Source organism: Pantherophis guttatus, chromosome 4 (genome assembly GCF_059756535.1).
Source record: "Pantherophis guttatus breed Tessera chromosome 4, ASM5975653v1, whole genome shotgun sequence".
Taxonomy (NCBI): Eukaryota; Metazoa; Chordata; class Lepidosauria; order Squamata; family Colubridae; genus Pantherophis; species Pantherophis guttatus.
Window position 1 is genome coordinate 35,849,002 of NC_142066.1, and position 14,444 is coordinate 35,863,445.

The window sequence follows — 14,444 nt, forward strand, 5'->3', positions numbered from 1 at the left end:
GAACTGACTTGGAGTTTTAAAGGTTGAGAAACAGTGGAGTAGTTCATAATTTATCTACATGTTCCGTCGTTATCCTTAATCATCGTCCTAAGCCCCTGGCGTGCCTTCCTGTCGGACCGTGCCAACTCCACCCCTCCTCCTCCTCCACTTCCCCTGTGCCCACCAAAGCGACCTCTGAGGGGGGCATTTCATTCTGTTTTGTGAGCTTAACAAAAAGGTTGTATATAATATTTGAAAAGATGATATACTGGATTGTATATGACATTTGAAAAGATGGGCAATCAGAAAGTTAGAATTCTGGTTGAAGACGTATAGACAGATATAGATTTTAGGAATGTAAAAATATGGGAGGATTTAAACGATTAGTAAACTGAAAAGGAAATGATAAATCATACAAGGATTTTTGTGTACAATGAAAGTGATCCCAATTCAAAATGTAAATCAAATGGCAATAGAAATAGGCTTTTTCTTGAGGTAATTATTTTGATTTGCTTGATTCATATAATAATTGTTGATTTCTCAATTTTTCTTTTCAGCTGTTTTAAAGAAAGAAGATGGTAAGTCCCCTAAAAGCTATTGGCATCTTCAATTTGGATTTAATCAATTAAATATTTCTTTGCAGAAGGTTCTTACTTTAACATAAGTAGACAAATTCCATGCATTTGTTCATGAAATTCTAAGCAAGGTGATGTCACTATTGGATCACTCAATACGTAAATGGATCTATGATTAAATTAACTTTTATTATTTCTGTGCATGGATTGCCACCCTTCACCCTTACCCCGTCTAAGGATAAACCATAGAAAGCTTCAGGATATGAGACCAACCAATGTAATCCAAATCAATCCAACTAGAAAAGGATACAATTTGATCTTAAATTAGTTATAAGGGAAAGAAGTGACAAATTTTATATGAAAATTACAAAACAATAGAAGGGTAGAGAGCCGCGCTGCAGATTCCTGTATTTGGTGAAATATTGTATATTTCACAGAAAAGAGTACTTCTCCTTAACCAAAGTTTTACATTTCTCCACTCAATCAGCCTTGCTTTTTTTCATGCAAGATAAATCCTTATTTAGTTTGAAATGTGTGCTATGTGTAAAATGTTTGTACTTTCCTTTGCAGATCAGCTAACGATAAAAGTGGGTAAGTATGCTGAAGATTCTCAATATTTCAGTAATTTTGTAATTAAGCTACAAAATTCACTGACCAAATCTATTTGAAAAAGAATAAAAGTATTAAAAAATTAAAATGCCTTAACAATACTGAGCATGACCACACAGTGAAGGTAGCATTGCCAAGTGGATTTGTAGCACATTTGGCCTTCTTCTTTTTGCATACATGTTCACAGCACATGAGGGGATGGAGCTAAGGTAACAAAGGAGCAACAGATTCTCTGTCAGTGGAATCCTGGGAACTGACTTGGAGTTTTGAAGGTTGAGAAACAGTGGAGTAGTTCATAATTTAGCTACATGTTCCATCGTTATCCTTCAGTATCGTTCTCAGCCCCTGGCATGCCTTCCTGTCGGACCGTCCCAACTCCACCCCTCCTCCTCCTCCACTTCCCCCTCGCCCTCCAAATCAACACCTGAGGGGGGCATTTCATACTGCTTTGTGAGCTTAACAAAAAGGTTTATATAATATTTGAAAAGATGACATACTGGATTGTATATGACATTTGAAAAGATGGGCAATCAGAAAGTTACATTTCTGGTTGAAGACCTATAGACAGATATAGACTTTAGGAATGTAAAAATGTGGGAGGATTTAAACGATTAGTAAACTGAAAAGGAAATGATAAATCTTACAAGGATTTTTGTGTACAATGAAAGTGATCCCAATTCAAAATGTAAATCAAACCGCAATAGAGATAGGCTTTTCTTGAGGTAATTAATTTGATTTGCTTGATTCATATAATAATTGTTGATTTCTCCATTTTTCTTTTCAGCTGTCTTAAAGAAAGAAGATGGTAAGTCCCGTAAAAGCTATTGGCATCTTCAATTTGGATTTAATCAATTAAATATTTCTTTGCAGAAGGTTCTTACTTTGGCATAAGTAGACAAAATCCATGTATTTGTTCATGAAATTCTAAGCAAGGTGATGTCACTATTGGATCACTCAATACGTAAATGGATCTATGATTAAATTAAGTTTTATTATTTCTGTGCATGGATTGCCACCCTTCACCCTTACCCCGTCTAAGGATAAACCATAGAAAGCTTCAGGATATGAGACCAACCAATGTAATCCAAATCAATCCAACTAGAAAAGGATACAATTTGATCTTAAATTAGTTATAAGGGAAAGAAATGACAAATTTTATATGAAAATTACAAAACAATAGAAGGGTAGAGAGCCGCACTGCAGATTCCTGTATTTGATGAAATATTGTATATTTCACAGAAAAGAGTACTTCTCCTTAACCAAAGTTTTACATTTCTCCACTCAATCAGCCTTGCTTTTTTTCATGCAAGATAAATCCTTATTTAGTCTGAAATGTGTGCTAGGTGTAAAATGTTTGTACTTTACTTTGGAGATCAGTTAACGACAAAAGTGGGTAAGTATGCTGAAGATTCTCAATATTTCAGTAATTTTGTAATTAACCTACAAAATTCACTGACCAAATCTATTTGAAAAAGAATAAAAGTATTAAAAAATTAAAATGCCTTAACAATACTGAGCATGACCACACAGTGAAGGTAGCATTGCCAACTGGAGTGGTAGTACATTTGGCCTCCTTCTTTTCGCATACATGTTCACAACACATGAGGGGATGGAGCTAATGTAAGGAAGCGGCAACATATTCTCTGTCAGTGGAATCCTGGGAACTGATTTGGAGTTTTGAAGATTGAGAAGCAGTGGAGTAGTTCATAATCTAGCTACATGTTCCATCGTTATCCTTCATCATAGTCCTAATCCCCTGGCGTGCCTTCCTGTCGGACCATCCCAACAACACCCCTCCTCCTCCTCCACTTCCCCCTCGCCCTCCAAACCGACCTCTGAGGGGGGCACTTATTTCTGCTTTGTGAGCTAAACAAAAAGATTGTATATGATATTTTAAAATATGACCTACTGGATTGTATATGACATTTGAAAAGATGGGCAATCCGAAAGTGAGATTTCTGGTTGAAGACCTATACACCGATATAGATTTAGGAATGTAAAAATGTGGGAGGATTTAAACGATTAGTAAACTGAAAAGGAAATGATAAATCTTACAAGGATTTTTGTGTACAATGAAAGTGATCCCAATTCAAAATGTAAATCAAACCACAATAGAGATAGGCTTTTTCTTGAGGTAATTATTTTGATTTGCTTGATTCATATAATAATTGTTGATTTCTCTGTTTTTCTTTTCAGCCCGCTTAAGGGAAGAAGATGGTAAGTCCAGTAAAAACAATTGGCATCTTCAATTTAGATTTAATCAATTAACTATTTCTTTGCAGAAGGCTCTTACTTTGGCATAAGTAGACAAACTCCAGGCATTTCTTTGTGAAATTTTTAAGCAAGGTGATGTCACTATTGGATCACTCAATACGTAAATGGATCTATGATTAAATTAAGTTTTATTATTTCTGTGCATGGATTGCCACCCTTCATCCATACCCTGTCTAAGGATAAACCACAGAAAGCTTCAGCATATAAGACCAACCAATGTAATCCAAATCAATCCAACTAGAAAAGGATACAATTGATCTTAAATTAGTTATAAGGGAAAGAAATGACAAATTTTATATGAAAATTACAAAATAATAGAAGGGTGGAGAGCAGCGTTGCAGATCCGTGTATTTGGTGAAATATTGTATATTTCTCAGAAAAGAGTAAGTCTCCTTAAATGGAAAGGAAGACTCAGAATTCTATACCATCTGGGATCTCTGGTATAGGTGGTTGAAAAATAAATGCAAAAGTTAACACTCACAAGGACAATGTACAATTATTATAATCCCTGCGCATGCGTAAGATGGTGGACCTCCGAGGGGCTCGCTGTTGATGTTGATGGGGAAAAGGAGAACTTTGGAAACGTCAGAGGCTGTTTTAGTGATCTTGAGCCCCACGTTCAGCATGCCGATGGTCTGACGGTTCGGACGTGCCATCCCTTATCGGGATTGGCCCTGGGATGGCAGAGCTACAGCGAGGAGATGTAATCGGAGCGCTGTAAGGAGGGCAGCGGCGGCGATGGCGGCCTCCACGATGACTCCACAGCTGCGGAGCCCCGGAGATCGGGCATTTCATCCTACGGACTGACTGTAGGAGGTGACGGAGTTAAGGTGGTCTGGGGAGTCTAACTGAGCCGGATGGAGAACTGAGGGAGCCGAGGGAATCATCTATAGCGACCCAAGCCTCCCTTCGATTTGACGGTGGCCGAAAAAAAAAGCTGGGCTGCCGGGGGAGGGGGGGTGCGGGAAGGCAATGGACCCAGCACCCGGAGGCTCGGAGGCCTGTTGGCCGCTTCAAACAGTTATTTAGCCCAGATTTGAGGCTCGGGGTGTATGGCCCAGCAGTCAGCTGCGCCTGAAAACCCCCTACATGGACCGAGACCTGGGAAGATCGTGGCAGAATTTGCTTGGAGAAAACGGGCAGGACTATTGGGGGTGATTTGGCCCGGAACATCGAAGGGAGTTGGGGAGTTCTAGAGGGGGATTTCCAATTACCATCTGGTTTCCCCCTTGGATTCGCCCCCCCCTATGAAAATGGCCTCCCCCCCGTTGCTACCTGGACTCTCTATTAGGTCGGCCCATTTTTCCATCACTACTGACTTTGGGACTTTATTATCACCCTCCTGGATTTTTATGTTTGTTCTCTATCTCCTTCTGCTGCTGGCTAGTTTATTCCTGCCGCCTGATTGCCACCTTTAGGCCTTGGCTCGGGGGAGGAGAGATTGCAGGCTGGAGGGAGAAGCTGAGAGTCTAGGTCAAGGACTGCTGCTCCATCTGCAGGGAGAGAGTGACTATTGTTGGCCTTTTACATCCAGCCGCGGTGAGAGAACGGCTGTGGCCATCTGCCTGCAATGCAACCATCTGATCTGGTCGCCCCATCACTGTGAGAGAGCGAAGGGGCCCCAGCTTCATCCTGGCCAGCCTCTTTTGCCATCTCTCACCTCAATGACTATCTTTAAATTTCGCTGACATCCAAGGTTCCCCTTTTCCATCTCATCATACTTGTATGGCTTATACCTCGGCAGATTTGCTTGCGCTGCGAGATGCCCCCCTCTCGCGGCGATGGCCTTCCACTCTATCGAAGGCCTACCTTAAGGACGGGCTTTGGAGCCCCGAGAGGTGGCATGTTTTAAAGCGGGGATTGAGGGGTTTTTTAATTAGGGTTCTTAATAATCTTTTAAGGGGAACTGGGAGGGTGACCAAAGGGGATGGGGGGGACCTAGGTCAGGGCCCAGCCTGGCACAGGGTAATGGTTTGGAGGGCGCAGGACGAGGGATTGGGGATGTCATCAGCAAGGTGGATGGGAGGGGCAGATATGGCGGGAGCAGAGGACCTTATCTTGTGCCGGGGGTGCGCACTCGCTACTTGAGAGCGATTGCACTCCCCGGTCCTCAAGGCTCCCCTCGGATACTAGGTGGCTCAGATACTCAGGACCTGGGCCTCCGGCTGATGCTGTGCAATGCCAGGTCCGTGGTAAATAAGGCCCCCCTCATTTACGATCTTATTCAAGAGGGGGGAGCGGACCTGGCGGGTATTACGGAGACCTGGTTGGGCCCGGAGGGAGGGGTCCCTCTGGTTGAGATGTGTCCACCAGGCTTCAGAGCATTCCATCAGCCGAGGGCCCAGGGGAGGGGCGGGGGGGTGGCGGTTATTATTAACGAAGGTCTGAGTCCGAGGGAGACCACTGTGCCACAGATTGCCGGATGTGAGTCCCTCTTTGTGAGATGGGGTCATGGGGTTCAGATGGGCTTGCTGCTTACGTACCTGGCTCCCTGCCGCGTGGCAACGGCCCTGCCTGAGCTACTCGACGTGATAGCCACGGTGGCAGTTGATACACCCAGGCTTATGGTCATGGGTGATTTCAATCTGCCGTCCGTTGGTGAAACGTCAGAGATGGCTCGGGAGTTCATGGCTTCCATGACGGCCATTGACCTGACCCAGTTAGTTCACGGCCCCACTCACAGGGGGGGACACATGCTGGACCTGATTTTTGTCTCTGGCCAGTGGTTGAGTGGTCTTATTATAGGGGATATAGACATGAAACCCTTGTTATGGTCAGATCACTCACTCCTTCGTCTTGACCTTCAAACCGCTACACCCCGCCGCAGGGAGGCGGACCCAATTAGATGGATCCGCCCCAGGCGCCTGATGGATCCTGATAGGTTCCAGACGGAGCTTGGGCCAATTCCTGAAGATCTGGCACACGACTCGGCCGAGGACCTGGTAGCTGCCTGGGATCGGGCGGCTGGTGGGGCCTTGGATTGAGTCGTGCCTTTGCGGCCTCTGACCCGGTGTCGATCCCTTGCGGCTCCTTGGTTCACCGAGGAGCTGAGGGAGATGAAACGCCGGAAAAGACGCCTAGAGAGCGGTTGGAGGGCCAGTCTCGCTGAATCTGACCGAACACTGGTAAGGCCACATATTAAGACCTACCTAGTGGCGATAAAGATGGCAAAGTTTAACTACTTTTCCGCCTCTATTGTGTCATCAGGGAATCGTCCGGCCGCCCTGTTCAGGGTAACCCACTCCCTGCTCCATCCGGGAGCGTGGGAGGATCCCTTGGAAGGCAGGGCGGAGGATTTTGGACAATACCTGTATGACAAAATCGCCAGATCCGGGGGGATTTGGACTCTGACTGGGTAGATCAGGGCAGGGTGACGAGGAATAGTCTTGAGAATGTTACCTGGGAGGAGTTTGATGCTGTGACTCCGGATGATGTGGACAGGATTTTGGGGAGACTTAGTGCGGCCACATGTTTACTGGACCCGTGTCCCTCCTGGTTGGTACTGGCCTCCTGGGAGGTTACACAAGGCTGGCTCCAGGGTGTTATCAACGCTTCGTTGAGTGAAGGTCACTTCCCCGCCACCTTGAAAGAAGCGGTGGTGAGGCCTCTCCTCAAGAAGCCGTCCCTGGATCCGGCAATATTGGCCAACTATCGTCCTGTCTCCAACCTTCGCTTCCTGGCGAAGGTTGTTGAGAGTGTGGTCGCGCGACAGTTTCCACAATTCTTGGAGGAAACATCCTATCTAGATCCGTTCCAGTCGGGTTTCAGGCTGGACACAGCACGGAAACGGCATTGGTCGCGTTGGTTGATGATCTCTGGAGGGCTAGACGAGGAATAGTCTTGAGAATGTTACCTGGGAGGAGTTTGATGCTGTGACTCCGGATGATGTGGACAGGATTTTGGGGAGACTTAGTGCGGCCACATGTTTACTGGACCCGTGTCCCTCCTGGTTGGTACTGGCCTCCCGGGAGGTTACACAAGGCTGGCTCCAGGGTGTTATCAACGCTTCGTTGAGTGAGGGTCACCTCCCCGCCACCTTGAAAGAAGCGGTGGTGAGGCCTCTCCTCACCACAGGGGTTGTTCCTCTGTTCTGGTCCTGTTAGACCTCTCAGCGGCTTTTGATACCATCGACCATGGTATCATGCTGCACCGGTTGGAAGAGTTGGGGATGGGGGGCACCGTGTTACGGTGGTTCTCCTCCTTTCTCTACGACCGGTCGCAGTTTGTGTTGGCAGGGGGGCAGAGGTCGACCTCAAGGCCTCTTATAGTGGAGTGCCTCAGGGGTCGGTCCTCTCGCCCCTCCTGTTCAACATTTATGTGAAGCCGCTGGGCGAGATCATCCGTGGCTTTGGGGTGAGATACCACCAGTACGCTGATGACACCCAGCTGTACATCTCCACCCAAGGCCACCCCAACGATGCCCTTGAAGTGATGTCCCAGTGCCTGGAGGCTGTGCGGATCTGAATGGGGAGGAACAGGCTCAGGCTCAACCTTTCCAAGACTGAGTGGCTGTGGCTCCCGGCATCCTGATATAGTAAGTTGACTCCATCACTGACTATTGGGTGCAAATCTTTGGCCCCCACAGAGAGGGCTCACAATCTGGGAGTCCTCCTGGATAGGCAGCTGTCCTTGGAGGAACATCTGACGGCTGTAACCAGGGGGACCTTTTTTCAGGTTCGCCTGATCCGCCAGTTGCGGCCCTTTCTTGATCGGGATTCCCTGTGCACAGTCACTCATGCCCTCGTCACCTCTCGCCTTGACTACTGCAACGCTCTCTACATGGGGCTCCCCTTGAGGAGCACCCGGAGGCTCCAACTGGTCCAGAATGCAGCAGCGCAGGTAGTGACGGGAGCAGCATGGCGCTCCCATGTAACACCGCTCCTGCGCGAGCTGCACTGGCTCCCAGTGGTCTTCCGGGTGCGCTTCAAGGTGTTGGTTATCACCTTTAAAGCGCTTCATGGCATAGGGCCTAGCTATCTTCAAGACCGCTTGCTGCCACCGACGATCTCCCATCGACCCGTGCGCTCCCACAGAGAGGGCCTCCTCAGGGTGCCATCAGCCAAACAGTGCAGGCTGGTGACCCCCAGGGGGAGGGCCTTCTCTGTGGGGGCACTTACCCTCTGGAATCAATTGCCTCCAGAGATAAGGAGAATCCAAGACCTCAGTGCCTTCCGCCGTGCCCTTAAAACCTTCCTTTTCCAGCAAGCCGGGCTGGCCTAATTTTTTTTAAAGTGTTTTTAAGTGTTTTGTTTATTGTTTATAATTAATGGGGCCAAATTTATATATGTATATTTTAACTGTATTTTAATATTTGTATTTGATGTTTTTACTTGGCTGTTCACCGCCCTGAGTCCTCAGGGAGAAGGGCGGTATACAAATTCAAAATAAAATAAAAATAAATAAAAATTAATTAATCTATATATTATTGTTGTATTATGTGTTCAATTTTACAAAATTTACGTATAAATTGTATAATACCTAGATAATTGATTAGATTCCATATATGTAAATATACAAGATGACTTCATGTTGCCGAACTGTAGAGTTTGAAATGTAATATATTCTTTATTCAATAAAATGAAAAAAAAAATTCTTATTTACTTTGAAATGTGTGCTATGTGTAAAATGATTCTACTTTCCTTTGCAGATCAGTTAAAGACAAAAGTGGGTAAGTATGCTGAAGATTCTCAATATTTCAGTAAATTTGTAATTTTGTAATTTTGTAATTGTAATTAAAATTCACTGACAAAATGTATTTGAAAAAGAATAAAAGTATTAAAAAATTAGATTTCTAGTTGAAGACCTATAGAGAGATATAGATTTTAGGAATGTAAAAATTTGGGAAGATTTAAATGAGTAGTAACCTGATAAGAAAATGAAAATCTTACAAGGATTTTTGCGTACAATGAAAGTAATCCCAATTCAAAATGTAAATCAAATAACTATAGAGTTAGGCTTTTTCTTGAGATAATTATTTCGATTTGCTTTACTCATATAATAATTGTTGATTTTCTTTTCCAATAAAAGCAATTGGCATCTTCAATTTGGATGCAATCAATTAACTATTTCTTTGCAGAAGGCTCTTTCTTTGGCATAAGTAGACAAACACCATGCATTTCTAAATGAAATTTCTAAGCAAGGTGATGCCACTATTGGATCATTCAATATGTAAATGGATCTATGATTAAATTAACTTTTATTATTTCTGTGCATGGATTGCCACCCTTCACCCGTACCCCATCTAAGGATAAACCACAGAAAGCTTAGGATATAAAACCAACCAATGTAATCCAAATCAATCCAAGTAGAAAAGGATACAATTTGATCTTAAATTAGTTATAAGGAAAAGAAATGACAAATTTTATATGACAATTGCAAAGCAATAGAAGGGTGGAGAGAAGCATTGCAGATCTCTGTATTTGGTGAAATATTGTATATTTCATAGAAAAAGTAAGTCTCCTTAACCAAAGTTTTACATTTCTCCACTTAATCAGCCTTTCTTGCTTTTCATGCAAGATAAATTCTTATTTATTTTGAAATATGTACTATGTGTAAAATGACTCTACATTCCTTTGCAGATCAATTAAAGACAAAAGTGGGTAAGTATGCTGAAGATTCTCAATATTTCAGTAATTTGGTAATTAACCTACATAATTCACCGACAAAATGTATTTGAAAAAGAATAAAAGTATTAAAAAATTAAAATGCCTTAACAATACTGAGCATGACCACACAGTGAAGGTAGCATTGCCAACTGGAGTGGTAGCACATTTGGCCTTCTTCTTTTCGCATACATGTTCACAGCACATGAGGGGATGGAGCTAAGGTAATGAAGGAGCAACAGGTTCTCTGTCAGTGGAAACTTGGGAACTGACTTGGAGTTTTGAAGGTTGAGAAACAGTGGAGTAGTTCATAATTTATCTACATGTTCCGTCGTTATCCTTAATCATTGTCCTAAGCCCCTGGCGTGCCTCCCTGTCGGACCGTGCCAACTCCACCCCTCCTCCTCCTCCACTTCTCCTGCGCCCACCAAATTGACCTCTGAGGGGGGCATTTCATTCTGCTTTGTGAGCTTAACAAAAAGGTTGTATATAATATTTGAAAAGATGATATACTGGATTGTATATGACATTTGAAAAGATGGGCAATCAGAAAGTTAGAATTCTGGTTGAAGACGTATAGACAGATATAGATTTTAGGAATGTAAAAATATGGGAGGATTTAAACGATTAGTAAACTGAAAAGGAAATGATAAATCGTACAAGGATTTTTGTGTACAATGAAAGTGATCCCAATTCAAAATGTAAATCAAATGGCAATAGAAATAGGCTTTTTCTTGAGGTAATTATTTTGATTTGCTTGATTCATATAATAATTGTTGATTTCTCCATTTTTCTTTTCAGCTGTCTTAAAGAAAGAAGATGGTAAGTCCCGTAAAAGCTATTGGCATCTTCAATTTGGATTTAATCAATTAAATATTTCTTTGCAGAAGGTTCTTACTTTGGCATAAGTAGACAAATTCCATGCATTTGTTCATGAAATTCTAAGCAAGGTGATGTCACTATTGGATCACTCAATACGTAAATGGATCTATGATTAAATTAACTTTTATTATTTCTGTGCATGAATTGCCACCCTTCACCCTTACCCCATCTAAGGATAAACCATAGAAAGCTTCAGGATATAAGACCAACCAATGTAATCCAAATCAATCCAACTAGAAAAGGATACAATTTGATCTTAAATTAGTTATAAGGGAAAGAAATGACAAATTTTATATGAAAATTACAAAACAATAGAAGGGTAGAGAGCCGCGCTGCAGATTCCTGTATTTGGTGAAATATTTTATATTTCACAGAAAAGAGTACTTCTCCTTAACCAAAGTTTTACATTTCTCCACTCAATCAGCCTTGCTTTTTTTCATGCAAGATAAATCCTTATTTAGTTTGAAATGTGTGCTAGGTGTAAAATGTTTGTACTTTCCTTTGCAGATCAGCTAACGATAAAAGTGGGTAAGTATGCTGAAGCTTCTCAATATTTCAGTACTTTTGTAATTAAGCTACAAAATTCACTGACCAAATCTATTTGAAAAAGAATAAAAGTATTAAAAAATTAAAATGCCTTAACAATACTGAGCATGACCACACAGTGAAGGTAGCATTGCCAACTGGAGTGGTAGCACATTTGGCCTTCTTCTTTTTGCATACATGTTCACAGCACATGAGGGGATGGAGCTAAGGTAACAAAGGAGCAACAGATTCTCTGTCAGTGGAATCCTGGGAACTGACTTGGAGTTTTGAAGGTTGAAAAACAGTGGAGTAGTTCATAATTTAGCTACATGTTCCATCGTTATCCTTCAGAATCGTTCTCAGCCCCTGGCATGCCTTCCTCTCGGACCGTCCCAACTCCACCCCTCCTCCTCCTACACTTCCCCCTCGCCCTCCAAATCAACACCTGAGGGGGACATTTCATACTGCTTTGTGAGCTTAACAAAAAGGTTTATATAATATTTGAAAAGATGACATATTGGATTGTATATGACATTTGAAAAGATGGGCAATCAGAAAGTTACATTTCTGGTTGAAGACCTATAGGCAGATATAGACTTTAGGAATGTAAAAATGTGGGAGGATTTAAACGATTGGTAAACTGAAAAGGAAATGATAAATCTTACAAGGATTTTTGCGTACAATGAAAGTAATCCCAATTCAAAATGTAAATCAAATAACTATAGAGTTAGGCTTTTTCTTGAGATAATTATTTCGATTTGCTTTACTCATATAATAATTGTTGATTTTCTTTTCCAATAAAAGCAATTGGCATCTTCAATTTGGATGCAATCAATTAACTATTTCTTTGCAGAAGGCTCTTTCTTTGGCATAAGTAGACAAACACCATGCATTTCTAAATGAAATTTCTAAGCAAGGTGATGCCACTATTGGATCATTCAATATGTAAATGGATCTATGATTAAATTAACTTTTATTATTTCTGTGCATGGATTGCCACCCTTCACCCGTACCCCGTCTAAGGATAAACCACAGAAAGCTTAGGATATAAAACCAACCAATGTAATCCAAATCAATCCAAGTAGAAAAGGATACAATTTGATCTTAAATTAGTTATAAGGAAAAGAAATGACAAATTTTATATGACAATTGCAAAGCAATAGAAGGGTGGAGAGAAGCATTGCAGATCTCTGTATTTGGTGAAATATTGTATATTTCATAGAAAAAGTAAGTCTCCTTAACCAAAGTTTTACATTTCTCCACTTAATCGGCCTTTCTTGCTTTTCATGCAAGATAAATTCTTATTTATTTTGAAATATGTACTATGTGTAAAATGACTCTACATTCCTTTGCAGATCAATTAAAGACAAAAGTGGGTAAGTATGCTGAAGATTCTCAATATTTCAGTAATTTGGTAATTAACCTACATAATTCACCGACAAAATGTATTTGAAAAAGAATAAAAGTATTAAAAAATTAAAATGCCTTAACAATACTGAGCATGACGACACAGTGAAGGTAGCATTGCCAACTGGAGTGGTAGCACATTTGGCCTTCTTCTTTTCGCATACATGTTCACAGCACATGAGGGGATGGAGCTAAGGTAATGAAGGAGCAACAGGTTCTCTGTCAGTGGAAACTTGGGAACTGACTTGGAGTTTTGAAGGTTGAGAAACAGTGGAGTAGTTCATAATTTATCTACATGTTCCGTCGTTATCCTTAATCATTGTCCTAAGCCCCTGGCGTGCCTCCCTGTCGGACCGTGCCAACTCCACCCCTCCTCCTCCTCCACTTCTCCTGCGCCCACCAAATTGACCTCTGAGGGGGGCATTTCATTCTGCTTTGTGAGCTTAACAAAAAGGTTGTATATAATATTTGAAAAGATGATATACTGGATTGTATATGACATTTGAAAAGATGGGCAATCAGAAAGTTAGAATTCTGGTTGAAGACGTATAGACAGATATAGATTTTAGGAATGTAAAAATATGGGAGGATTTAAACGATTAGTAAACTGAAAAGGAAATGATAAATCGTACAAGGATTTTTGTGTACAATGAAAGTGATCCCAATTCAAAATGTAAATCAAATGGCAATAGAAATAGGCTTTTTCTTGAGGTAATTATTTTGATTTGCTTGATTCATATAATAATTGTTGATTTCTCCATTTTTCTTTTCAGCTGTCTTAAAGAAAGAAGATGGTAAGTCCCGTAAAAGCTATTGGCATCTTCAATTTGGATTTAATCAATTAAATATTTCTTTGCAGAAGGTTCTTACTTTGGCATAAGTAGACAAATTCCATGCATTTCTAAATGAAATTTCTAAGCAAGGTGATGCCACTATTGGATCATTCAATATGTAAATGGATCTATGATTAAATTAACTTTTATTATTTCTGTGCATGGATTGCCACCCTTCACCCGTACCCCATCTAAGGATAAACCACAGAAAGCTTCAGGATATAAAACCAACCAATGTAATCCAAATCAATCCAAGTAGAAAAGGATACAATTTGATCTTAAATTAGTTATAAGGAAAAGAAATGACAAATTTTATATGACAATTGCAAAGCAATAGAAGGGTGGAGAGCAGCATTGCAGATCTCTGTATTTGGTGAAATATTGTATATTTCATAGAAAAAGTAAGTCTCCTTAACCAAAGTTTTACATTTCTCCACTTAATCAGCCTTTCTTGCTTTTCATGCAAGATAAATTCTTATTTATTTTGAAATATGTACTATGTGTAAAATGATTCTACATTCCTTTGCAGATCAATTAAAGACAAAAGTGGGTAAGTATGCTGAAGATTCTCAATATTTCAGTAATTTGGTAATTAACCTACATAATTCACCGACAAAATGTATTTGAAAAAGAATAAAAGTATTAAAAAATAAAAATGCCTTAACAATACTGAGCATGACCACACAGTGAAGGTAGCATTGCCAACTGGAGTGGTAGCACATTTGGCCTTCTTCTTTTTGCATACATGTTCACAGCAC

At 41.3% G+C, this 14,444-nt stretch overlaps 1 protein-coding gene across 1 annotated transcript in view; it reads left to right on the top strand.

Annotated features, from left to right (window-relative positions):
* Nucleotides 1-14,444, top strand: part of LOC117668705 (uncharacterized) — a 70,972-nt gene that overhangs the window by 38,457 nt on the left and 18,071 nt on the right. The window contains exons 40-44 of the mRNA XM_087893607.1: nt 537-557; nt 1,125-1,145; nt 1,948-1,968; nt 3,360-3,380; nt 9,085-9,105. Coding sequence (XP_087749733.1) covers nt 537-557; nt 1,125-1,145; nt 1,948-1,968; nt 3,360-3,380; nt 9,085-9,105 — 105 coding nt within the window. The remainder of the gene's footprint in view (nt 1-536; nt 558-1,124; nt 1,146-1,947; nt 1,969-3,359; nt 3,381-9,084; nt 9,106-14,444) is intronic.